At 40.9% G+C, this 25,981-nt stretch overlaps 3 protein-coding genes across 9 annotated transcripts; 1 reads left to right on the top strand and 2 right to left on the bottom strand.

Annotated features, from left to right (window-relative positions):
• The first annotated feature begins 1,460 nt into the window (after positions 1 to 1,460).
• On the top strand, positions 1,461 to 4,148 carry zdhhc22 (zinc finger DHHC-type palmitoyltransferase 22). Of its 3 annotated transcripts, none has more exons than XM_069152158.1 (3): positions 1,461 to 1,557; positions 2,418 to 2,975; positions 3,060 to 4,148. In XM_069152158.1, exons 2-3 carry the CDS (start codon positions 2,420 to 2,422, stop codon positions 3,335 to 3,337), a joined length of 834 nt encoding a protein of 277 aa, XP_069008259.1. In that variant the 5' UTR covers positions 1,461 to 1,557; positions 2,418 to 2,419; the 3' UTR covers positions 3,338 to 4,148. The 3 variants fall into 3 exon arrangements, with proteins under 3 accessions (XP_069008259.1, XP_069008261.1, XP_069008260.1); XM_069152160.1 differs by lacking the exon at positions 1,461 to 1,557 and adding an exon at positions 1,674 to 1,677; XM_069152159.1 differs by lacking the exon at positions 1,461 to 1,557 and adding an exon at positions 1,698 to 1,993.
• A 55-nt stretch (positions 4,149 to 4,203) lies between these two features.
• cipca (CLOCK-interacting pacemaker a) lies at positions 4,204 to 9,982 on the bottom strand. 4 transcript variants are annotated; one of them, XM_069152157.1, is made up of 4 exons: positions 9,709 to 9,982; positions 8,949 to 9,062; positions 8,374 to 8,534; positions 4,204 to 7,617 (listed from the first exon to the last, which is right to left on the bottom strand). In XM_069152157.1, exons 2-4 carry the CDS (start codon positions 9,052 to 9,054, stop codon positions 6,814 to 6,816), a joined length of 1,071 nt encoding a protein of 356 aa, XP_069008258.1. In that variant the 5' UTR covers positions 9,055 to 9,062; positions 9,709 to 9,982; the 3' UTR covers positions 4,204 to 6,813. The 4 variants fall into 4 exon arrangements, with proteins under 4 accessions (XP_069008258.1, XP_069008255.1, XP_069008256.1 ...); XM_069152154.1 differs by having other exon boundaries at positions 8,949 to 9,065; positions 9,709 to 9,981; XM_069152155.1 differs by lacking the exon at positions 9,709 to 9,982 and adding an exon at positions 9,471 to 9,674 and having other exon boundaries at positions 8,949 to 9,065.
• Positions 9,983 to 11,660: 1,678 nt separating this feature from the next.
• pgfb (placental growth factor b) lies at positions 11,661 to 25,715 on the bottom strand. Of its 2 annotated transcripts, XM_069152166.1 has the most exons (7): positions 25,252 to 25,715; positions 15,362 to 15,398; positions 14,015 to 14,211; positions 13,837 to 13,916; positions 13,263 to 13,292; positions 13,073 to 13,135; positions 11,661 to 12,966 (listed from the first exon to the last, which is right to left on the bottom strand). In XM_069152166.1, the coding sequence occupies exons 1-7, from the start codon at positions 25,447 to 25,449 to the stop codon at positions 12,945 to 12,947; spliced, it is 627 nt and encodes a 208-aa protein (XP_069008267.1). In that variant the 5' UTR covers positions 25,450 to 25,715; the 3' UTR covers positions 11,661 to 12,944. The 2 variants fall into 2 exon arrangements, with proteins under 2 accessions (XP_069008267.1, XP_069008268.1); XM_069152167.1 differs by lacking the exon at positions 11,661 to 12,966 and having other exon boundaries at positions 13,087 to 13,135; positions 13,841 to 13,916.
• Between the last annotated feature and the right edge of the window lie 266 nt (positions 25,716 to 25,981).

Below are 25,981 nucleotides of genomic sequence, written 5' to 3' on the forward strand. Positions count from 1 at the left end.
CAACAAAAGGGCCCATGGCTGGCTATCCTTCATCCCCCTGGAGACACACACTGAAGCACGGGCAAAACCAACACTAGACTAGATATGTTAAATATAGACTTGGCTAATGACTCTTTTTCACGTTGTTATTCTTTGTACAGCTAATTCATTAATTAGGTCATACCATTCGTAGCAGGGCTTTATCCACTGCCGTTTATATACAGTCAATGAGCCACTGCCACTGGTTACCACGGCAACGAGTGGACGCACCCACTCTGCTGTAATCGGCTGTGTATTTGGATGTTATGTGGTTTCCATCTAGTGTTTGCCTCTGAAGACTTCAGCCAGTCGCTTACTGCAAGGATATGCAACCTAATTACACTAAATATGACTTTGTGTCAGGCTCATGTGTTCAGTTTCATCCACAAACTTTACTCTGAGACAGTGGTCTTACATTGTGTGTAAAGGTCATATGTTGGGTTTGACTAAACCAAATGAGTAGGTGAGATGTTAAAGCTGTGAATACAAAGATCTGCTACTGCTCTCAACCATTTTCAGTGCTGCTGAAGGAAAGATTTCCTAAAGCAGAATTGTCTTCAGTCAGTAGACTACCTCAGTGTGTCAGTGACTTATTTATTATAAGTAAATATAAAATGATTTTCCAATGGAAACATATGTCCTTGTTGAGCATAATAACTGGACTAAAACTTGAGAGATATTAAAGAAGTTTAAGCAATGGACTCTTTATTCAAATGATTTTTGTGTTACTTCTCAATTCATGGATAGAATAATGTCTGTATATAACATCAACCTAACATGAACTGTTTCTTGTTCTATTCCTGCAGTAGCTTTGATTTGTGAAGAGAGCACTGTTGAAAACTGAAGCCTTCCTACAAACTTACACTGCAAGAAGTCACTTCTTAAACTTCTGTTAGCTTTGAGTACATGTTCTTTGTATGTCCAAGCCTTCCTTGTTATTTTTTGATTTGCTGTTAGTGCTTATTTTTTTTAATCTGCCTATTTATTTTTGACAGATATAAAGCAGTCTTGTATCCCTTTTTATTAAACCTTGTTTGTCGTTATCTGATGCTGCCATAAACAATCTGTATATCACAAACCTGACAGCACTCTGACAAAGTAAACCAATTGAGGATGCATTGCCACCTAGTGGAATTTCTCTTATCATACATTGTCATTATACTCCGGATGCACTGATGTAAGAACAGAAAGACTGAACTTTTTTTTTTTTTTTAAATCATGAATTAATAATTAGTGGTGTCACATTTATTCAGTGCCGTTACAAGAGCATCAGTCTAAATGGATCTGTTCGTTAGAAAGATGAGTGAATATTCAAAAAACATCGAAGGCAGGTAAAGTGAAAAATACAATTAAGGAGAAAAGCTGACGCATCCGTACCAGCAGGCGGCGGTAGACAAAGGACGAGACACCCCGTGGTGAAAGAAAAGACGTCAAAGTGACTCGAAGACACCTCGCCTGCGTTGGAGAGAGGCTGCTGATCTGTGAGCCGAGGCTCGGCGGTGCTGAAAGGACAGCTCCTCCGCTCTCTGACATCTGCAGGTAGGCAGATGTGTCGCTATGGAGATGGGATAATTGCACTAAAATGATTGACGCCATCACCGGCACGGATTTTCTACACTGTCTGAGAAAACAAGAGAAGGGGAAGGAGAGGAAACTGCGGTAGTATTGTAAACGCTGTGTGTCAGCATGCGTTGGCCTTCAATGGGGATTCCCGGTGTTTATGTGTCGATGAAAAAAGGGGCGTGAAGAACGCAGTTTTAGTTTCAGTCCGCCGAGCTTCTTTTACTTGCTTTGATGCCCTGTGATGTGCACATCTGTTGGTGCTAGGTTAGGAGATCACAGAGAGACGGATAAGATATTCTTGGTATTCTCAGTGGTCCCTGAGAGTCCCTAGACCCTACTTTGCTCAGAAATTAATTATTTCTCAGCAGCAGACTTATATTCTCGTTATTAGAGTTTCTGCAAGATGCTCCACGTAAGTTGCTCTCAACCAAATCATATCCTTGAAGGGTCATTCTCTCTTATCTGCTAATGTTAAAGAACCGTTGTCATTGTATTCACCTCTGCTACTTAATAGCTTCTGATAACATGCTGATCTTTTATTTTCAGGCACCTCAATGTAATAATATTTCACCACCAGTAGTCCTAAATTTGCGAGTATTTTCAGCAAAAAGAGTAAAAGTGTTATATTTTACTATTGGATTACGAATAGTGGTACAATTTGATATGTGAACAGTATTTGGAGCTAATTTAAACTAATTTGTCCACTGCTGGTCGTTTTATAACATTGTCTTATAAACTGACATGTTTTGTGTGAATATTAAAATTGTTCTGTCGTTGAATAATTGTACTTTACCACCCCTGCTGCTCACGGTGTGTTTTTTTTACTCTTCACACAGCCATGTTCACCCGGATGCTAAAACTGAGACTTCTCAATGCTGTAGCACCTGCGTACTTCTTCATGGCTACAGCAGTCACCTTTATTTTGCACTTTGGCTTCTTCATCCCAACAATCTTTCCAAATCCAGGCACATCACTGAGGGAGTCTACGACTCTGCACACAGTGGTTTTCCTTTTCCTGATGTTCAACGCTTTAGGGAATTACATTATGACTATCAAATATCCCGCTGAAAGTGCCAACGAGACTGTGATCCCGGTGTGTTCGCCGTACTGCTCGGACAAAGTGGACGCACACTACCTCCTGAACGGCCGTCACTTCTGCAAACTGTGCAAGAAAGTTATTCTCAAGAGGGATCACCACTGTTTCTTCACTGGAAACTGCATCGGCAACAAGAACATGCGCTACTTCATCATGTTCTGCATCTATACATCGTGCACATGTTTGTACTCTCTGGTTCTCGGCGTGGCCTTCCTAACGGTGGAGTACTCCATCTCCTTTGAGAACCCGCTGACCTTCCTGACGCTCCTCCCTCTCTCCACTGGCTACTTCTTCATGGGTGAGTTTTCCAATTAAAGCTGACAATTTAACATACTTGCTGGCTTGCTGAAGCACTCAGGTTTTTTCTTCTTCGTCCTCACAGGAACTACCTCAGGCTTGCAGTTGTTCCTGGTGCTGATGCTCTACGTGTGGCTGGGCATCGGTCTGGTCTGTGCAGGTTTCTGTTGCCAGCAGGTGCTGCTGGTGGCCCGGGGTCAGACTTGGTGTCAGATGCAGAGAGGGCAGCTTGTGGAGAATCGCAGCCCCTGGAAAGCCAACCTAAAGGATGTTTTTGGTACCCGCTGGATCCTTGGCCTTATCCTGCCTGTGCAGACCGGGGAGACATGCTCTGAAGACACAGATGCACCGAAACAAGACTGAATGATGACCACATATCGTAACAATAGCTCCTCATAAGTCAAACAAGGTGGTCAATTTTAAAAACTAAATGGCTGCTTTATGACGTTTAAAGTAGTCCATGAAATAACTAGCTGTCAGCACACATTCCTTTAAGGACAGGAGCCATACAAGCAATGTGAAATAAGTGCATAGTGTGAGTGTATTCTTTCAGTAGCTTTTTAAAAAGGCAATATTAAGACAAATAAGTTGGTCATTTTGGACATCCAGTAGTTTTACATGCAGTACTAAATGCTTGCCACAAAGTGTAAAGATGGCTTTGCATATGCCTTCACCGCTTTGCAGTTTTGTATGATTTGACAGCCTGTGCCATGCGGTGCTCTGAGATTATCTGTCAAAGTGCATTGTTCTTCCACACCTCCTTGCAGGAATGCTACAATGTGACATTCAGGAAACTCAAGAGTCGCTTTTTATGACAATAATTCACGTTGACGTTAAGGGCTATCAGACAAGGGAACTCGAGGACGTCTCCAGCATAAACTGCCAGGTTGGACATTGACTCATGAAGGTACAGTCATATGCTCATCTATAAGAATGGGTGGGGGGAACTATATTATTATCCAGGGTATTGTTCACTATGTGCCATTAAGTCACGTCTTACATGCTTATAGATGACCCCAAAGATGAGGTACTCAACTCCACTGCTATTGATAGGGCACTCTGCATAATAATGATAATAATAATGACTTTTCACTGTTATGCTGCGGCCACAGCTGCTGACATACTGAACATTATCTCAAAGATGTTTTGGGTTTCAATAAATATACTTTTTAGAGATATTTTGTCTATTCCTGTTATACCAATAAAATTATTCAAATCACACCAAGCTGTAAGTTTTCATCTTTAATCATGACACATTCTGAGCTAGAAAAGTACAATCGAAGAAAGCGGTCTTCAACAGTTTAAATGAGTCAATTCTGCTGAAGATACAAAAATCACACTTCAAAATAAAAGGAAAAAACATGATCTGAAATAATTTAGTCACCCTCCTTTTGCCCTTTTCAAATCCAGACTGATTTTATTATGTCTTAGTTTTCAATGGCTAATGATTGGAAAATATTGCAATCATAGTATTTTGTTGCTGAAATAAATAAAACAGAGTAATCTGGAGTTAACATTTCAAACTGAAGCATTTATGACTCTGAATGTATCATTTAGTCAGGGCAATGATTTGTTTTATAATTTCAAATAGGAATATTAATTCTTTGGAGAGCCTTAAGTACATTCAACTTTCTTCAAGATGAAGCTCGTTAAGAGATAAAGAAGCTGCTCAAGCGTTGATATGAAGTACAAACATGAACATCCTTAAAAGGCACAGGCATCCCATGAACATTTATATTCACATTATTTTATCAAACCATAATGCTCGCTTTGAGAATCTAAAGACTAAAGTGCAAGAAGAGTCTGCAATATAAAACTGAGGGGAAACATTTAGCTCTCTTTTCCTTGTCTTAAAAGTTCAATGAATAACTACATCATAACAAGCCTAAAACTACGGTAGGAATGAACATGGCAGCAACAGATCTCAAGGCAAGACAGTTTTATGGCTACAGCACTTCACTTGCTACAATTTCAGCTTTCACTTTACCAGTGAGCTGATGAAATCCTCGTGACATAATCTGGGTTTGTTTACATTATTCACACAGCTTTAGTCTTGGTCAGAAAGGTTATTGCAAATAAATAATACTGACACTAAATAATGAAGGTATACATATATAAAAACAAAACTAAAAATGTTATGCTTTCGCCAGTCGTCTGATCCAGTTGCTGTTTGAGAACACAAATCGTCAGTAAACACACTTCCTAACAAAGAGGGCATCTGCTCTTTCAGCGTCGTTTACTATCTGATTCAGAAACAAAGGCTCGAGAACAAGACACTGACCTGCTGGTTACAGATGCAGGATGGACGTGTATGCATCAGGTTTTTCTATTTGATCTAAAAAGTACAAATTATGGTCCTATCTACTCTACAGCAACAACATTCACGGCATTTCTAAAGAACTGACCCTGTGTGTCTTCGTATTTGCTGTAAGGCATGCATGAATGCAATGAGGAGTTTGATATATATAGTAGAAGCCATAGCCCTATTGCAAGTGACACTTGCTATTTTTTGAAACAGCAGTGGCAAGAAGATTCATTATAGGCGAGGGTTTGAAATATAAGCATGCTTCCCAACTCCCACTTCTTTATGGTGGTTGTGCTTCATATCAAATCAGCAGTTCTTGATGTTTCTGGGTTCCTGCCCTGCCTGTAGAAGATGATTCATGCCCCCGAACGCCTCTGAAAGCTTCCGACGCCTGTACTACGAAGCTGGATGTGCAGTTATCGAGGTTACGTCAGGTTTTACCTGTAGGTTTTACCTGTAGGTTTTCAGAACTACGTTGCCATGGTAACTTATGCTGCAGACCGAATCTGCTCTGGAGCAGAATAAGTTCGAAATAACAGATGAAAACGCATAAAAGCGCCACCCGACCAATCAACTCTCTTGGGGAAAAAAAATGGCATCACCGATCGTAGAAGATCCCGTGGAGCTCGGTGTGCAAACAGTGACACAGTGATAAGAGATTTCCCACAACAGAGACGGATTGAAGCCCTAAAGTTTTGTAATAGTAAACCTACGTAATGCTTTTAAGTATGTTTTTATATTGATTTCTTATTTTCTCCCCAGTCCATTTGTCCAGGGCTGCAGCTGAAAAAAAACAAGACTAAAACTGTCAATCACTCATCATATCTCCAGCGAATTACATTAACACAATTGTTAGTTGACCATCTGTAGTATTAAACTGCATATTACGAATACTGTTTATACTGTGTATATTTGCACTGTATTAGGCTACATCAGCTATTTGAATGCTCTATCATTAATTAATATTTGGACAGCACCTGTATTTGACTGGGTTGTATTTTCCTCATTACTTGATTTTTCTCCTGTACTTTATAATTTTAGATTGTTTTGCACCAAAACAAATTTCTTGTATGTGAAAACTTATAATAGTGATATTAGATGCAACTTACATGGTGATTTTTTTTATTTATTTTTTGCCAGCTGCAGCTGTTCTGCTTTCAGCCTGGATTTCATGTTTAACTTCTTCACATCTGTCTAAGATTGTAGTTTTCTCCTCATTTGTAAAATATGCCGCTCTGCTTTCAGTACACGTGTCCATGTTTGATTGGTCAGATGAAGCAAAACCTGGGTTGACTTACCGAGTTGTTAAAAGCTTTGTGTAAACCCTTGGTGCGATCTAGTTTTTTAGGTTTCCTTAAGCCACGTAACTGAAAAATACACGGTATGTTGAACCTGCTTCGTAGTACAAGCCTCTGGCTTAGTTCAGCTTTACTGTAACAATCTGATATGTATTTCTTTCACGTTCACAAAATCATCTCGTGACCTCCTGACTGATCCCCCAGATTCAGAACTGCTGGTCACGTCTGGAAACGCATTACGCCAGCACTCTCTGAGCTTTAGCTCCCCACGGTTCCTTTTCTGTGTCCTGCAGAGAGAGCTGGAGTTTAGTCCAGAGCTGAGGGTCTCCGCTGCCCAGAGCCTCCAGCAGCAGAGCCGTTTGCTCCTGAAGCTGCTGCAGCTGACCCTGGGTGCGCTTATTCTCCTTCATCAGCTGCTTCATGCGCATGGTGATGCCCAGCAAGCCGGACTGGTTGAGGATGTTGTAGGTGTTGCTGAATCGTTTCAGTTTGTTAGTGTGCGGCGACACGGCGCCCTGGTGTTTGTCAGCTTGCATCCCGTTGCGGTCTGTTGCAGTCCTGAATTGGTCCGTGTAGGATGCGAGACAGCTGCTTCCTGCTAGTGGGGAGAGACACATGTCCTTGAGCTGCTCCTGAGTCTCGGCTGCCTGCGCTCGGTTGGTTGATGCTTCGAAGTTGGAGATGGGTTGGGCTGTAGGCTGCAGTGCTGGCAGCGGGCTGGAGGAGCTGTAGAGCCTGTGGCCATGATGGCGCCTCCTCTGTCGCTGGTCATATCCTGATGCTGCACTCCCCCTCACCCTGGAGGGTCCCACCCTCTTCCTGGGTGCGTCCGCAGGGTGCGGGGCGATTTTAGGATACGACTTGAGGATGGGCATGTAGCTTTTTGATTGTCGCATATTTTCAGAGCCAGTCTTAGGAGAGCTGCTGCTGCCGCTGCCGTTGGATACCATGGGTTGAAGAAGAACCACCTGTGATTGGGGCATCACTTCCAAGGGTGAAGGAAAGCCCCACTGTTTTTCTGCTGGAGCCACGGAGGCTGGCTAGAGAAAGAATATACCTTTGATATCATGCTAGAATCTGTGAAACATTAACTATAATACATTTTCTGTTAAACATAAGGTGCATATACTTACTAGACAAAATCTTAAAACAAAGAATTCCCCTTTAAGAAAAACAATATACTGGAGACAAATCTCCTCCGTTGAAAACAGGACAACGTCACAAACACTGTGCTACTTTGGTAACGTTAATTTAGTGATGCAGCTACTGTGGAAATTTGACACTGCGGAAATTGAATATCGAGTATATATTGAAACAAAAATTTATACCAATCCAAAACATTTTTGAAATGTATGTAACGTGAAGAAATATAATTTGATTAATTTACATGTTTGGTGTCATTCCTAAAAAGTATAAAAATATTTTGCAGATTATTTACAGATTATTATTTCATAATTTGTCAATTATTTACAAATGATGATGTCTTATTAATAACTGCTAGAATTTAATAACTAATTTAAAAATGTATTGAAATATTGAAGTTAGTAGCCTAATTATAAAGTCAATAATAGCTTTTTGGTGTTGTGCTCATCACGTTTGAGTATTTAATTTCTAGATTATTTGAGCAATGTTGTTTTTAGGGAATTTAAACACTTAAATAGGCACATCAGTGGTGATAATGCAAGTTAAAAACGGCAAAAGTTATAGACGTTAAGTGAAGCCCTTTGCAGGCTTCTTTCACTTCCAAGCGTAATGAAATAAACAGTGCAGAGTCTGACAACACTGCCGTACTTTACCTGCTTTAAGACAAAGTTGTTCATGATGATCATTGGAGACAGTCCGGCGTACGAGCCTCCCAACACAGCCACCTGTGGTTCCTGGCCGACTGCTGGTCCATTTCTTCTTGCGTCCTCAGAGTCGGTCAGCTCGACTGTACTGAGGTACTCTGAGCTGGCGTCTGAGGACGAGAGGAGTCATATTATGTTTAAAAGAAAAACATGTACCGCACTGTAGTGTGCAGAGAGGCAGAGCATTAGGACTATGAAAACAGTGGCAGATGCAGATAAGCATCTCTCCAGTGTCTGGAAAAGGTTACCATCAACCTAATGAGGTGGGCTGAACCTGAATCCAGGGCAGCCCTCCTAGTGTAACTAAAGGTCCTCCCCAATAGATCATAGCCTAAATAGAAAATGTGACCTAGATCTCCAGATTTGATTAGGGCTTAACTTGTTTATGAATTGATATTCATTACTTCTACTCATTTAAATTCTACTTGCATACATGTGCACCGAGTAGAGAACACTAAACCTACTGCACAATAACACAAAGCTATACATCTATATCACTTCAGAGAAATGTAAGCGAGTCAAACCTGAGAAGCCAGAATCTCTCTCCAGGTCATGCTTGGATATTCCGAGATGGGGCGACCTGGTGAACGTCTGCGTCCGACGTCTGTCGGGTCTACTGAAGCTGCTCATGCTGGTCTCTTCTGGGGAAAAAAAAAAAAAAAAAAAAAAGAGTTTAGACATAGGAAATCAGAAACACAAGTTTGTAATAACCCCCTTCTTTGCATATTATGTTTTATTGAAGCAAATAGTTGTAAACTTTGCGTTTTAGGCCTGTTCTTCGAGCTCCACTAAATAACCCACATTGTAATGAACCTGCGTTGTTTAAAGATCATGCACAACGCTGCGAATGTTTTGAACAAGATATTGAAGTGGGTTTTTTTTTTTTTTTTTTTTTTTAAACAAAAGCAAAATCAGATGGATTAGATCTTAAATCTGAGAGTCTGACCTGTGCAGCGTTTTTACATCTTCTTTGTTGTTAAAAAAAAAATAAATAAATACGCAACGCGGAGTCAACGCTGATGAACCGCTGACGACGGTTAATTTACCGGACACGGATTGACTTTAACTCGATGAGACGACGACGGTGCTGCAGCAGTAAACATGTGGAGCGTAACATCAGCTGTTCGTTTCTACGACAGCATGTTTTCTTGTTTAGTATCCTGCTCTTGTTAGCCCACTTAGCTCGGTGACGCCTGCTTAACGCAGTTTCAGCTCGGCAACCGGGTTATCAAGAGACTACCGATAAACTGTGACGTCACCGGTGTTGTTGTTTGCAAATCTTACCAATCTGTCGTTTGCTTGAATATCTGTTTATCCACGTTGACGGTATTCCCCCCCCCCCTGTAGGTAAAGCCACTCGACTCTGGCCAGCTAACGTTAGCTGCAACCATGAGCACCTGCGACCCTCAACGCAGTCTTACAGGCAGCCACAATGACATGCTCGCCTTGACCCAGTGGGCAGGTTTTAGGGCCCGAGCACCGATGGTACGAAAGCCCTGTTGTTGTCCAAGCGATTATTATGATTCTCCGTAAACAACTGCATTTTTAGAGGCTTTAATCATACTCAAAAACCCATGGAAGTCGGTACACCCGTCTCTCCCGGCGGAAAATGTGGTATTTTAGAGTGGGCGTGGCCAAATGGCTCGCTGTCGCCATTTTTTGGCGATTCGCACATGTTGTACTTTAACAACAAACTCTTCCTTCAAATTTTGTCGGACCGACTTGAAATTTATTCTGTGCACTCATAACATGTTTGGAATTAAAAGCTATCATAAGAATTCGTTTTCGTCGATCGGTGCGCCCGTGGCGTGGCGGCCAAAAAGTGACCCAAAAGTCATGCTAAAAAATGTGATAAAAAACGACTTTTAGGTCACTTTTTGCTGTAGTATGACTTTTTTTTCATAATTTGGATGACATGCTATAGTATGATTTTTTTTTTTAACGTCATAACAAAGTGGGTTTCAAACTCTACCCTTCTTACCAAGAGGTGGCAGAGCTAACCACTGTGCCACCAATCTTCAAAGGAGATAGTCTGCATTGTGACAAAATATTCATTCAAATGCGACCAAAATTGCCGCAGACATTCTTTGGATAGGAGATATACGTGTTTTCAAGGGGGTCTGCAATGATATTAAATATCTTCCTGTAATGTGTAGTGTATGCAAAACGTTTTTAATTTCTCCAAACATTTAAATTTCACTAAAAGTTGAATCACCATCAACAGGTGGAATCTGAACCATTAATAGCAACTTTGGTGAAGTAGAATCTTTTACCTGTTGAGTTAACCAGACTGTCGGTGAGTTGCTGAAAGCTCTGAGTGAATTCACTTTCTCCTGCTGCATCATGTCCTCCGAGCTGGAAACGACCTCACGAAGACACAGGTTCGAGCCCCGCAAAGGTAACACACACGGTTCATGGTTTACGGAGGGCGCCGATCACGGAGAGCAAATCCCTGTAAGGGTAAGCCACGTGGTTCAAGGGGGCTGAGACCTCCTAAGGCGAGTCCCTCTAAGGGTAAGCCACATTGTTCACAGGGGCTAAGTCCCTATAAGGGTAAGCCACATTGTTCATGGGGGCTAAGTCCCTATAAGGGTAAGCCACACAGATTTTGGGTTTGTATGTGCAGTCATACTAACTTGGAAAAAAAGAAAGTCCAAGAGACTTTTTTCTTTTTCATTGTGCACTGGTTAGAGCAGTGAGAAGTAACTCACTGACATGCATGTCAGTTCAGAAAAAGTTGCATCCAAAAAGTGATAAAAAAAAAAATAAAAAAAAAAGTCATCCAAAATATCCAAAGTACGTCCTCCGAAATATATATTAAAAAAAAAAGTCACTTTAAAGTGGTTTCAAGTGAGGGGCTGAGAGTTGGGAAGTCCCTGTAAGACAATACTAAGGGCATATATGTTGTTCCACACCTGACTGTGCAGAGAGGTTGCCAGGGAAACGGGTCAAATCCAGATGATGTTTTTACAATAGAGTCCTTGTTTTTGCATTGTGTGCAACCCCCTCCAGGCTTCTGAATAACATCTTTTTAAATTATACTATGTGTGAAATTTTATAACACAAACATCAATGTTATATTGTGGGCTGTTGTTTGTGAAAGTTTTCAATGATAATGACAGTAATTCATTTAAAATTATGACTGTATTCAACAAAATAAATCACAAAAGACAATCTGACAACCATAGCAATTTTTATTACAAAATAAATATTCAAATGAAATAAAAACACTAACAGTCAAAATGTTGCTTTTTACATTTTCATAGATTTTCTTTGTGTAGTACATGAAAAAAAAAATACAAAAAGAACATCCTTTTACATAACTACCTCAACTGGTCCCTTCAATACTACGGTGTTTCCAAAAACAGACAGAGGAAGTCACCTGTGGTGTGGCATTGTGGGAGTCTTGTGTCAGCAGAGTGAACACAAATATGTGCTGTTTCACTGCACAGAGCACAGAAATACTTTTTATATATCTGAGAACCTTGTAATCACATTCAAAAAATAACCTGCATGTACTGCTTGAGTGTATTGCTTCTTTATGAAATGAATCTGGCAGCTCCTATTGGACCCGTCACTTCAGAGGCCTACAGCCTACGCAGACACTCATTAGGAGCATTTGCATTTTAACCTGCTTATTTTTTCACAGAAGATTCAGCAAGGATCAGTTTCCATTTAACAAAGGTTTTGTTCAACAGTTTCTAATTTTGAAAATTTGATAGTTATCTATTTATACACAATATTTTTGTTTTTTCATAACCGTTGTTCATATTTGGGTCTGACTAAACAGTAAAACTCATGACATGTCCCATGATGTTAAGGAGGCGAGAGGGTTTACACAGACCAAGGGATTCAGGGATTGCTATGCTCATAAATGATAGGTAGAAGATTTCAATATGCTGCTGATCTTATTGATTGTGATCAACAATACTGTCCCAAGTCTTAAACATATATTAAAATAGAGCCGTTTCAATAAACACTAGAGGGAGACATTTCATTGTTGCATGTACAAAGTAGCTGTACATTCAGAACATGTGCCCTCATGACAAGTCAAGGTGTTCTTGGATAATGTTTCAACAATGGATGACAAACTTTTGAAAAGGTTGCTGGTCCAACTATATTCAGCTGTATCAATAAATATAGATTTTTTTTTTTTTTTAAACAAGTGTAACCACCTTTAAATACCAAAGAATTTGACAAATTAAAATAACTGATACAGTAATACTTAGTATAAAAAGAAGACATCAGTCAGTTTGGTTCTACATTGCACTGGCTCCCAGAGACGTCCATTGTGTCGAGTGTGTAACTGCAGTGTTTCCACCAGTTAAAACACACTTCCTGTTGAACCTTACAAACGCCCTGCCCATCAGCAGGAGAGCATGTCAACAAATCAACCCAGCTGTTTGAGTCTCTGGCCACAGACACAGTATTGATAGATGAGTGAAAGACACTCTGCTGTCACTGGGCTGGAAATAAATAGTGAGCCTCTCTGCAGCAGGGGATTGGGTCTGCTACTGCAGTTACCTGCGAGGGATCTGACACCTGAGGCACCACAAGAAAAAAAACACAAAAAAAACCAACATCTTTAATGCCAGTAAATGATAGTTGATGCGAATGTGAATGTTTTCACCCACAACTGTGTCCTTACCTGTCACAGTCTTTCGATTTTTGTCTCTCCTTTCTCTTCCTTCCTCTTCCTCTTTGCTTTTTTCTGCACAAAAAGCACAATATATACACACATATATTATATAACAACACGCCTCCATTCTCTGAGACAATATTGTTCTAAAAATGTTTTCAACAATTTCAAAAGTAATACTACGACATCGTGCTCTTACCTTTCAACCTTCACAACAGGTTTCCTGATTCTGAGGAATAAGGTTTCAACAAATTAGAAAATAAACCCAGGTGCAACTTTATTCAAAAGTCACTGTAAGTTGTTGCCAACCCAGTCTCCCAGAAATTACATTTATATCCTTTTCATTTGTTTTTATCAATTATGATTGGAGGGACTACAAACTGACAGATTATTTTCACTGGCAATATTTTTTATAGCGAAAGAAAATTAGGAAACAACTGTGGTTTTGACTTAATGCTCAACATGTCCCAACTAATGCTTCAGGTCATGTTTGAATTTTCAATATTTGACCAAGAGCACAATCTTTCCTAAACATTAATCGCACTTCAGTTGCTATAAACAGATACAATCGGAGCAGGTATTGTAGGAAAACAAATTAAATATGTTGTACATACATATTCAGTGTGAATATTTAGAGACATGGTTGACACATTTATTAAAAACAACATGTATGTATTCTCGGGGAAACATGGAAATTCTAGGAGGCTTGGTTGATATTTGCATACTCATACTTATCAATGTTTCATGTCACAAATTATGACTTGTTTTCTTACCTACATTCACATGTCTGATGCTCCACAAATGTCATCTCAACATATTCTTGATCGGGCTCTGATGGCCTGATTTTCAACAGCTGGAGAATAAAATGTGTTAAAATGATCAAAAGAAGCATTTATATTGCATATACAGCACCGGATCACATAAACAGTTACAGCTGTGCGCGCATCTTACCTGCATGGTGACATTGGTGGTGTGAGTGGGATGGCACTCCAGGTTCTCGTCTCCACAGCAACCAGCACACCTCACCAGGGGCACGCAGGAGGGGCTGTAGATGTGCTCCACCTCTGTCGGGTATTCCTGCACCACCTCCACCAGCTTCTCGATGGTCCGGCAGAAGCTGCGACCCCACACCTCTTGAAACATCAACACTGCAAATGACAGTAGGAGCAGCATATTTTGTCAGTCTTTCTATTTTGTGGTCACAGTACAGAGCACATTTTAAAAAGGCGTTTGTGATGTTTAATTAGACCCGTTAGAAAAGACAATCTACTATAAATGTGCTTGAGAAACTGCCATTTCCCCGACTGTACACAAACAGTATCAATAATGGCCTCAATAGTCCAACAATGGCGCGCTCTCTACCGTGTGCAAAGAAACCTAAAGCCAGTTGCGATATGCCAGTGTGTATCCTGTTTTCATTTTAAAGAAAAAAAACATTTGTATAATGTACAGTATATGCTTTCCTGTGGGAGTACATGTGTGAAAGTGTCCCAGTTGCTGTGGAGGACTGTGGGGGAGGAACAGGGACGACTTTGGCCAAACACAGAAGGAAAAGAAAACAAACATTGGAAACATGGCCATGAACAGAACCCTGCTGGAGCTGGAGCTCAGTTGCCCCGCAGGCAACTCTGGGACTGCAGTGACCTCCAGGGGTCACCAAATGGAGCCCGACACCACAACAGCTGTTTATAAAAGCAGACAGGCTGGGAGGAGACTGGGGAAGCATCTATGGAAGGGAGATGATGCCACGGACTGTAATGTTGTACAGCGCAAAGGAACAGTTCACTGGCCAGTTACTGCTCCTTGAGTTGACTGTAACGTCTCCTGCTTTTCTGGCCTTTTCTTTTCCACGTCGCCCTGATCCTGGCTGCAAGTTCTACAAGTCTTTCATTCAGTTTATTTCCCTTTTAGCAGCAGTAATTTATAGTGGTGTGAGAGAGGAAGAGGATATGAGGGGAGAAGGTCAGCAGTTAAGAAGCCCTTTCTAGTCCTGACATGCCCTGCTGCTCTTTAAATCCATATTAAATTCATTGCCTGGCTCCCATGTAAGATTAGAGAGCTTGGTGATTGATATTTCTGAACAGTGCATGACACAGTATAAATTACTGTTAAAGGTGTTTTGTCTGAACTGGCAACCACCAGAATCTCTTTTTACCACAAATACTGTAAAAATGCAGTGCGACAAAACAGCTTGAACTCCTGTTTTTAAAAAGTAAATCCTATTTATATTGTTCTAAAAAGTAACATCCCAAGCACTTATAGAAGATTTCCAAAATAAAACGAGCAAAGGTTTCTTACCTTCCATCGTACTGTTTATGCTTGACAAGGGTAGACTCTGAAAAACAGAAAAAAAAGTGGACAAAAATTTTCATTCATGACTATAAGTAATGGCGAGCTATAAACTGTATTTATTTAGTTGAGCATTCAAACTTAGAGGAACGAGAATGAGAGAGTTTTAATGGCAAAACATTTTTTTAAGTAGTTTTTTTCCCTTCACATCTTTTACTTCCCTTAACCCCACATGTCAAGCTTAAACATGTTACTTACAAATTTGCATTCAGAGAAGGCCAGCATGCCTGCAGCTAAATACTGAAAGTTTGGGTATTTCTGTCCTCTGCTGGTGACAGCTGGAACTACAGTGAAACAAAAGTGGATGATCACACCTTTTTTTTTTTTTTATTCCACCCTGCAGTGGACAAGTCTTTCAGACAAGCAGCAGATCCAGTCTCTCATATACATCACGTTCCTCTGCGTGCCCAACTGTTTAGGTTCAAAAACCTGTTTCCTGTGGTGTAAGATTCAGCTCTCTATTTATTTTCCCATTGATGGTTTCCCCCTCCGTCTTGATTTTTTCCCATCATCCCATGATAAACAGAGTGAATTTCTCATTCGCCTGGGAAAACACAAAACCTCTGGGTGACTCCATCTCAGGAAGGGAAATCTATGTTTGATAAAATGCCCTCCAGCAGAAGCGCAGGACAGGCGGCAGACAATCTGCTTCCGCAATCGCTCCCCATCAACGGTGTAATATTTCAGTTGTTCTGTGACACATGCCTGGTCATATTTATAACGTAACGCTGTCTACGTACACACTGATAGGGAGACAAATCATGCCTGATCAAAAGCTGTTATGCAACAGCAAAGAGATTGACAAGGATTTTCTCAAAACGATGGCAGGAAAGGCTGTTGGTTTTTACACCATCTGCCTGTTGCTGAAATGCATCCTTTTCCTGTTATGTGCCAAAATTAGTTTGAGGATGAGGACAGCGTCTGTCAGCACTCTGTTACACTCAGTGTTTTTGTTTTTTTTCTCCAAACAACGTGATTTAAGAGGAATGTCCTGATTTGATGATGATGATGATGCATTCACACTCATTTCCTACATTTCAGGAGTGTTACTGCGATTACTCTCAGGCAGAACTGTCTTCTCTGCTGCAGTACGTACTGTATGACAGACTTTACAAAAAGTCATGACTGCACAAGAGCTTCCAGTCAACCACTTCGGCCCGGTCCTCCCTATGCTAGGGCAACTGCTGAGGCATCCCCCCTTTTCCAAAGTGGCTGGTCATCCAGCCAAAATGTACAGCTGTTCCTCTGACAGCAGAGTTCTTCTATAGAGTGGCGGCCGTTGAACTGTGTCAGCCGCACAAAAACACAGCAGGATATAGACTCCACTTGCACAATATTCTTTATGCACAGCATGGGAAAGCCACAGTTCAGTTTAAGTTATTGTTAAAAGTCACTTCCACTCTCTGGGGCATTGATTATTTAGTATCCTCTGTAGCAATGCCAAGCTGATAAAATAAGTCCTTTTCCTGTGTTAATTGGCCTAAAATCTGCTCTCTCTTTTCTCGTCCACGGGTGTTGATGCGGCCGAGGAGAGGCTGCGCCACATCACAAGGGCTTTTTGGCTCTGGTCTCACTCGCCTTCCAGAATGTGGTGAGGTGGGGAGGATTTTCTGAACTTGGTCATGGGTTAAGCCTTGACATGACAAGGAAACATCTTTGGCACCACTTATGGTTGAGAACAGAGAAGTGAGCTTCCCAAAAGAAGTTGCAAGATTATATGAGGCTTCGTGAGGATTCTCACGTAGTCATTCCCTCTTCCTTGTGCTCCAACAGTGTTAACTGTGTGATTAATGGTGACTGGAGGTAATTTGGCTCTTGTGGAAAGGGTGTGAGTTTGTGTGTGGGGTGATTTACATTGATAAATGTGTATAAACTTGACAAACAAATCCCAGAAGCAGGATCACTATGCGAGTAGTCCTCAAAGTTACTTGCACTTTATTGCCTGACGATCTTTTTCAGGGAGTTTTTCTTGCCCTCAGCGAGGCTTTAACATTCCCATGTGTCATTTTCATTTATTGTTTTCATAATGTGGGTGTTTAAACCTTTGAGACTAAATGTGATTAAGAGCAATATAAATAAACTGTCCTTGACCAGACTATAAATTCTTTGGTTAATAACATAATACCTCTACTCGGTTTCCTTTGCATCATGATTTCCCCTTGTATGCACAACATTTGCTTTTTGCAAATGACAAAAGCTGCTGTAAAAACATGACAACATAAAAAAATGCCCGTTTACCACCACAAACAAGCAAAAAAAAAAAAATCCCTTCTTCCAGTTTTGTTTGATGTGCAGTTTTTATTTCCTTTAAAAGATGATTGCTTATGGTGGAATAAACTGCAGATTAACTGTCGCTGGATTTAATCACAATTTCAGAGACTCTCCAATTTCAGTCTGAAAATTTGGTATTATGCAAAAACTCACAGATGTTTCATTGATTAACAGTATGTGCAATGTTGTGCTGCAGAATCAAAGACCTGAAATTAACAATCACTGTCATCTAATATTCTGCAGGCTTTTTTAATAAACTATTGAATCTTTTATTTTGAAAACGAAAAAAGTATTCTTTCAACAACAATCACTTTACGTTTTCAGTGTTTTCAACTGTGGTATGAAATTGTTCTGTCAAATTGGGGAGAGCATGGAAATATTTATTTTAAACTGAACTGACAATTGGGATTTTATTTGAATTCATGACTTCCATATTGATTTAATATTTTCTGTGCTCTCTATGTGCCAGAGTACTTCTGTAGAGAAGCTTTTCTCATCGCATAACTAACAGGGTGGATCCGTAACCCACCCTTCTCTGGTCTCACTGTTGTGCAAATGATTTTGGACATCTGGTTCTTAAAGACATCGTGGTATACAACACAGTGTGCCTCTCTGCAAACCAGATTGGTTTTCAGATTGAGGGGCAGTTAGCAGGACAAGTGACTAGATTAAAATGTCTGTACTTTATACAGAAACAATATTTAGGATACCAGGTGCTTGACTGCAAAGCGACTCCAAAAACCAAGTCTTCTGCTGGATAAGAGTTTGTGTTGTACTCTGGGTCAGATAAGAGGACCTGCTGTGTCCCTGGGCTCCTTCCTCCAGGCCACAGAGGCCCTGAGCCTCATTACTCTCCAGTCCTACACAGCTGAACTGCGTCATCTTTAACCTCCTTGCTTCTTCCATCTGTGAGAGGAAGGGCAGCATGAGCAGGGAGCTAAACTAAAACATGATGGGGACCCAGCATATTCGCCAGAAAAACTTTCAACTTTGAGGGTCAAGTGGGGGAGGAGGTGACGGGTAATTCAACAGCAGGTACCATGGATATTTGCCCAAAAAAGATATGAACATCAGCCAGCATATCCCAGTATTTCTTTACAGGGAAACAGAGGAGGCTTTGAGCTGGAGCAACTCCAAATGAAATGCAGAGGTTTCTTTACCATTTTGAGTTTTTCTTCTCCAATGAATTTCAAAACAATGACAGTAAAGGGTGAGGCATGTTTTGTTTCCCAGCAATTTGAAATGAAAGATTTCTGCAGAGGCCCATTCATCTCTATTAAAGACCTTCATTTTCACAGCTGTAAAAAAAACCTAAAATTTAATAATAATAATAATTCAATAATAACCAGAACAATCATTTTCATAAATATAGTGTTGACATTTCCCAATGATGGATATGTGATTTCATGCACTTTGTTTTTCACAACATACTTGTATTTTCACCAATATAATCTTTACGCATCACAGCCTGCAGCACCCTGCAGCTACCAGTCGTCACATTTTAGCTAAAAAAAAAGCTGCTTTCAACACAACGTTCAGCAAGAACTGCAACCATATTTAGTTTCAATGTGGATTCAGTGATCTCTTCAGCAAGAGAGGGAGGATGTATATAGTTGTGGATTTTTTTTTCAGCTCTTTACGAATAACAGTGAAAAATGTAAACGACAAACAAGTAATTATAATCAGCAGGCATATGTTATCCAGCTGTAGTTGTGTATTGTAGTCCTCTAACCAGGCATCTTAATCTCTGACCATCCTGACAAACTACAGTAGTTGCACATTAATCACATCTGTCATTTTGGGTCACATGGCTGACATATCAAACTCCGAGAGAATTAGATTAGTGAATATTAATAGTGTTGTGTGTTTGGTTTATTTTTAAGGAAAAGTGGACTGGCAGAGTTTTGGAAAATCCCCTTTTCAGTTCTCTAGACTTTGGGAGACGATGACCCTGTGGTCCCAATTCAGCATCATCATCTTTCAAACTTAGCTGCACTCAGAGAGTGGTCGTGTGGATAAACAGTCCATGAATGTGATGATGACTTGTGGTTTTGGTCATCTCTGTGAACAGAGCTCTTGAACTGAGTTCAGTGTTTCTGAAGGAGCATAAATAGGGCAAAGAGAGGATTGTGTCCTGGATTTGGTCTGACTGAAGCTTGACTCTGTGCACGAGACCACACAGGGGAGAAAGCACTAAAGCAGAACAAGTGAATACAAACACAGAGACAGCTCGACAAGTGAGAAACAGCATCACTGATCTTCATCCATCCCTCATTGCAAGCCAGATTCCACATCATCAACACCATGACCACGACATTAATTCTTAGGCGTCTCGTGGGGCCTGAAGGTCGCTGTATCTATTCTCCACCACTACAAAAGAAAGACGGGTTCTGTTTTGTATACACGAGGCAGGTGAACCTACAATGACAGCGGTGCCATTACAGGACTGACGGTATCCAGCTGGGTCTCCAGGGTGGTCAGGTCAGGGCTTGTGATCACAGGCTGCCGCCGAAACGCACACAAACTTCATCAGAGCATATGGTAAATGTGCCACAATGGTTTCTCAAGTCGTCTGGCTCAATGGAGCCTTTGAAATCCAGAGTTAATCCATACATTCAGAAACTGACACACTGATAGCTCATGCAGATTCAAAGCCATAAAGGAGCATAAATAAACATGCGTTACGGTGTGATTTTGAAATAAATACAGTGTATTTCAAATAAACCATAAAGTTTGACAAACTCAAACATTTTATTGCAAGATAATCGAAGATTGGTACTACTTGTTTCATCCAGTTCTTAACAAGGCTTATTTTTCAAAATATAGATATAAAAACAATCTCAGAGTCTTTTTTCCCCCAAGATAAATATAATTATATCCTTTAATAGGACTATTTTATCTTCTACAGTGAGTTTAGTCACATTAAAAACAAACATGTTTTCTTGACATAGTTGTGTAGTTTAAAAAACAAAACACTAAAACAGGGTCAAGTGACAGGGGAGAGGTAAAGGTCCATATAAATTATGATTTAGATAAATACTATTTCTTCAGTATAAATCCATTAATGCATGCACAAATGTTTCCCTAAAGATACACACACAAACACTGTGTAAACTGTGCACCCCATATGCTAACACACACACACACACACACACACACACACACACACACACAACACAAGTCTTGAGATAAGACTGACCGGTGGTAATTGTGGTCTCTATTACAGTAAACGCTGTTCTGTAAACCACAGTAAATTACATCCAGATGGGAGATTAAAGCTCACCGAGTAGACGGCTGCCCCGAGCACCACCGCTCCTCCTCCTCCTCCGCAGGAGGAAGGAGAAATCCATATTTCCTGATTGCGATTGCGACTCTCCCCTGGGCCGGGACATAACAACGAGAGAAATCCCATAACAACGCAAATAGGAGCCCTATCAGTCAGTCAGCAGGTCAGCATACTACACGGCCTCACATGCGCACATCTGAACAAGAAATATGTGCAATGTGTGTAGCAGAGCAAAGGCCACCATTTATTAATGTCTGACTGTTGATAACCAGCTTACATGTGGACAGGAGCACCTGATGTTTACTGTTTATGAAACCCCATTACAACAACTGGAAATGTGATGTCAAGACTTGGCTAAATATGAACATGAATGAAAAACAAAACATGAACACAGACACGTGTGTGACACAGATGTTCAGTGTCAAGTGTTGTTTTGCTGCTGGTGATGCAAAGGAAACACCTGTGTAATGTTGTGTCCTCAGTCACAGGAACAGAAGTCAAGGCTCACTGTCTTATTTTTTTGTTTGGAGACATAAGGAACATGCTTTACTGGTTTAGTGATGAGTCAAATTGGCAAAAGTCAAATGAGTTAGGTTTTCCCATATCTAAATTCCATCGAGCTGTCCAATTCAATTGCTGTATTTAAAAACAGAAACAAGTAATTTAATAGATGACAATTATTTGCAAATTTTTAGAATGTAAACAGAATTTTTTTTGACAACTTAGGACTTGTGCAATTGCGCACGTCTTCATCTCATGAACGAGTTTTCTGTGAAAGATGACTAATGCCAGTCAGCGTTGGTTGTGTTGATGCAAGATCAACACAACCACACAATAGCATTTTCACACGAACAATCCCTGAGAGTAAAGGAGAAACTCTGTACAGAGAGCGTGCCTGTGGTTTTGATACAACTTGGACAAAGTTGCCAAATGGGCAGGAAGCAACAGGTACTGTAGACTTTGGCAAAGTTCTTCGAATGTGCAGAGGGCAGTGTAGATGGGATGTGAACAGTGATACTCACGCTGCTAAAACACAAACACATACACTGCACATAAAGTGTGTGGTTATTATGCAACATAAGTGCTAATAATACAGTGAATAGGAGAATGGATAGTGTCAAGGAACATGTGGAAATACCTGGTGGATGTATTATATTGTCCATTAGACAGCTTTGGTTGACCAAGAGTCCACTATTGTTCAGAAGGGAAGTCCAGGTGCTTCCAGCAGCAGACAAGAGACATAGTGCCAATAAATGAGAGGCCAATTTCAAAAGAACAAATCAGAGCACAATGCATCCGAGTTGGGATTCAGGATTATATGCATTGTAATCAGCTGCTATTGATTTATGATGACTCCAAAAATTGGAGTTAGCATTACTGGTTCAATGAAACATTTTACGAACATATACGGGTGTGATACTCAACCCTTTCAACAGTGGTGCATCATTTGTATATGCAGCTGTAGTCATTTCCTCAAATCACAACATGTGATCTTTTCTCCAACATTATTTCTACCTTTTTTTTTTTTTAATTATTATTGTTTGACTACCTCTGAGCATTGCTCCCCACAAACCTTCTCTTTGTGCCACGTTTGGCTTGGTGGGATCTGAGGGGTAGTGAGACAATTAGCAGAAGTAAGACTTCTGTGAATTTGTTTTGTTTTTCTTATTTATCCTAACTTGGTCATTCTTGCTCTTCTGGCTTCTAAACGTACTCTACGACATTGAGGAAAACACATCCTGGTTCTACTTCCAATGAACTACCTACAGTAGATATGGAACAACGATGGTGGGACATACTGTAGGAAGACACTGCTGTATCTCACACACACACACACACACACACACACACACACACACACACACACACACACTGCACTATGCTGTCATTCCCTTGTACAACAGATTCATTAAACAGTTGATGTTAACTCTACCCTCTCTTGGCTGCTCCATGTTTCATAGCAGACATGAATGACTGTATGAGTCACGAGGCGGCTGACGGCAGCTCCAGCTGTGAAACTTAGGAGGAATAATCATTATCAGCAAGGTGCACCTTTTTATATGTGGAAAATACTACGTTTAAAAATACCCAGCCACATGGGCAACATCTGTGTTTTCCACTTTGATAACCAAGTGTGAGACAATTAGCAGAAGTAAGACTTCTGTGAATTTGTTTTGTTTTTCTTATTTATCCTAACTTGGTCATTCTTGCTCTTCTGGCTTCTAAACCAGCGATGGTGGGACATACTGTAGGAAGACACTGCTGTATCACACACACACACACACACACACACACACACACACACACACACACACACACACACTGCACTATGCTGTCAATCCTTTGTACAGCAGATTCATTAAACAGTTGATGTTAACTCCACCCTCTGGCCGCTCCATGTTTCATAGCAGACATGAATGACTGTATGAGTCACGAGGCGGCTGACGGCAGCTCCAGCTGTGAAACTTAGGAGGAATAATCATTATCAGCAAGGTGCACCTTTTTATATGTGGAAAATACTACGTTTAAAAATACCCAGCCACATGGGCAACATCTGTGTTTTCCACTGTGGTAACCGACTGTGAGGGTTTATTGTGGGAGCGAGCAGGACAAACACCTACCAGAAGACTAGCAAACAGCAGCTTGTTTGAGAGTTGTCAGTAATTATGTAAGGTTTTAGTTTTGGCTAAGTTGCTTGAAGCAGAAAAGGAGAATAAATCTACAACTGACCTTCAATAGTTATTGGCAACTGTGGGGTTAAAGAAGGATCCAGACCTCAGATCCTCAGACTGTATGCGATCTGACAGATTGGATGTTGAACATCAGAACTGTGCTGTTTACATTTGCCATCCGTCTTCAGGGCAGCAGGGGGCATTTAACCTGCGACATGTTGAGGGCCCTGGATTTTGTCACTCCTGTTTTGACTAAGCAGGCCATGAGCTGATTATGAGGATTAGAGGAAATGCGGTGATCCCATGCCTCTCCCACTCACTCTCAACTTAGCAACAGCTGCAAGGTCTCCGGTTTGAGAAACTGGTGGGACAAGGAGCTTTTTTCAACTTTCAGAGCCCGGCTGAGTCGGCATGCAATACTTCTATTGGCCTGCAGCCTGGTGAAGGGGTGTTACTTGATTCAACAGGCAGCAGCAGTGTATGAAGTGTGACCGTGGCAGTGAATGGATGAGGGAATGGCCTGATTTTGCATTAAACATGAGAGCTATCAGAGACATCTGCCAGCCAACTTGGGGGGAAATCAGAGACTGAATAGGTTCATGAGCAGGAGCATTAGGTAGCACAATTCCTGCTGTCCAATAACACATCCTCTTACAAGTATTTCTGGCACAACACAGGCCTTTTGAATGAGTCCTCACTCCAGTTTCAACTTTGTCCTGTTCTGGCAGATTTTCATTAAGAGAGTAAAGGCAATGCCAAGCAGCAAAGAACAGACCAGCGTTGTACTGCTCCACTGTCGCCTGACTGGCCTGAAATTAAGTTTCAATTGATTCCTACACACATACACTGGTCCATCTTCATCAGTTATTCTTGACGCTGCCTGCATCCATTAAACATGCAGCTTAAAGAAAAAGCTGCAGGTGCAGATAATAATTATTCAGTTTTATCCCACAGAACTGTCAATACATTCAATCTGTCAGACAAGGCAGCTCACCATCAATTACGGCAAAATTGGAAAATAACAGACATGAGCATTCAAATGTTTATTGAAGATTCCCCATTTAGAGAAAGTCTCACCAACATGGTAATCAGAGTGCGTCCTTGATGGAAATCTTAACTGGAAAAAAATAAAGATTCAAGAGTGCAACCAGTCCATGTCTGTGAAACTATGATGTGGCTGTAATTATAAGCTTAGTAGCTTCGCCAAATATAACAGTGAGTCAGTTCGCATCATGTGCTCCACAGGGAGAGTGATGCAGTTTGTCACGTTCCATCTTATGAATGAACTGTGCTGGATGGCGCTCATTCCAAGTGCTACGAAGGTGTTCAAGCACAATGGAGTGTCACCACAGGTCCCACAGGGTTCTGATGAAGCAACCATGTCCTGTAAACCTGTTGGACTGACGCTATACTGATCCAACAGTGGGCACATCATTTAATATTCTGTCAAAATGTGAATTATTAACTGCTTTGCTGTTTCAATAGTAGACACATAGCAGACCGTGTGAAAATCAAATCATTTTGCACAGAATCCACACACACACACACACACACAAAATCCCCTTCAACTGCTTCTGTACCTAAAGCTTCACTCGTGTGTGACCTCTTACCTGTGCAGGTGAGAACAGCAGATAAAGCGCCACCACAGTCTCGATGACACAGCCGAGTTTCATTTCGCGATGTCTGCGCGCAAAGAGGAGAGGATGGCTCCCGATGTGCACCAAAATCCAAAAACAAAATCCAACAAAAGTTCCCAAACTACTCAAAAAAGAAAAAAAAGTGATGCTGACCGGGAATTTCCAAGTCATCTGCTCCCGCTTTAGCTGCGAATGAGTGGAGTCACGTAGCTCCGCTGCCGCGTGTAACCTGATGAAGTGGATTGTGCTTACTAATGAGTAGGGCCCCAGAGGCGAAGTGGTGAGGCAATAAAGTAATGCTATCAAAAACGAAAGAATCTTTAAGTATTCACACTTAAACTCTTGTAAAATCAAAGCACGCTGCTTCCAAAGATATTGGCAGCCAGTTTTGGAAATTCAGTGCACAAAGTAAAAGAAAAAACCCCCAAAAGCAGTCGGTTCAGTCCAAAATCTTCAATTGCTGGATCTGCTCCACAAACATGGGTAAAGTTGCACGGTCAGTTTCAGTTTTCAGTCCTGCTCTGAGCTCCAGTCGGGAGGAGAAAGAAACACTTGCGTCTAATTGCCACACACTACCTTTTCACAAGCTGCCTATTTAAATCTCCTCCCCTTCCCTGTCTTCCTCTCAGCTCTGTCTTCCCTGAACTCACTGATGAGATCTTTACAGTCCCTTTAAGTTGCAACATATAATGTTCATTTATGT

The sequence above is a fragment of the Embiotoca jacksoni genome, unplaced genomic scaffold (genome assembly GCF_022577435.1).
Source record: "Embiotoca jacksoni isolate LCO1_2020_lvr unplaced genomic scaffold, fEmbJac1.0.p SCAF_18, whole genome shotgun sequence".
NCBI classification, from domain to species: domain Eukaryota; kingdom Metazoa; phylum Chordata; class Actinopteri; family Embiotocidae; genus Embiotoca; species Embiotoca jacksoni.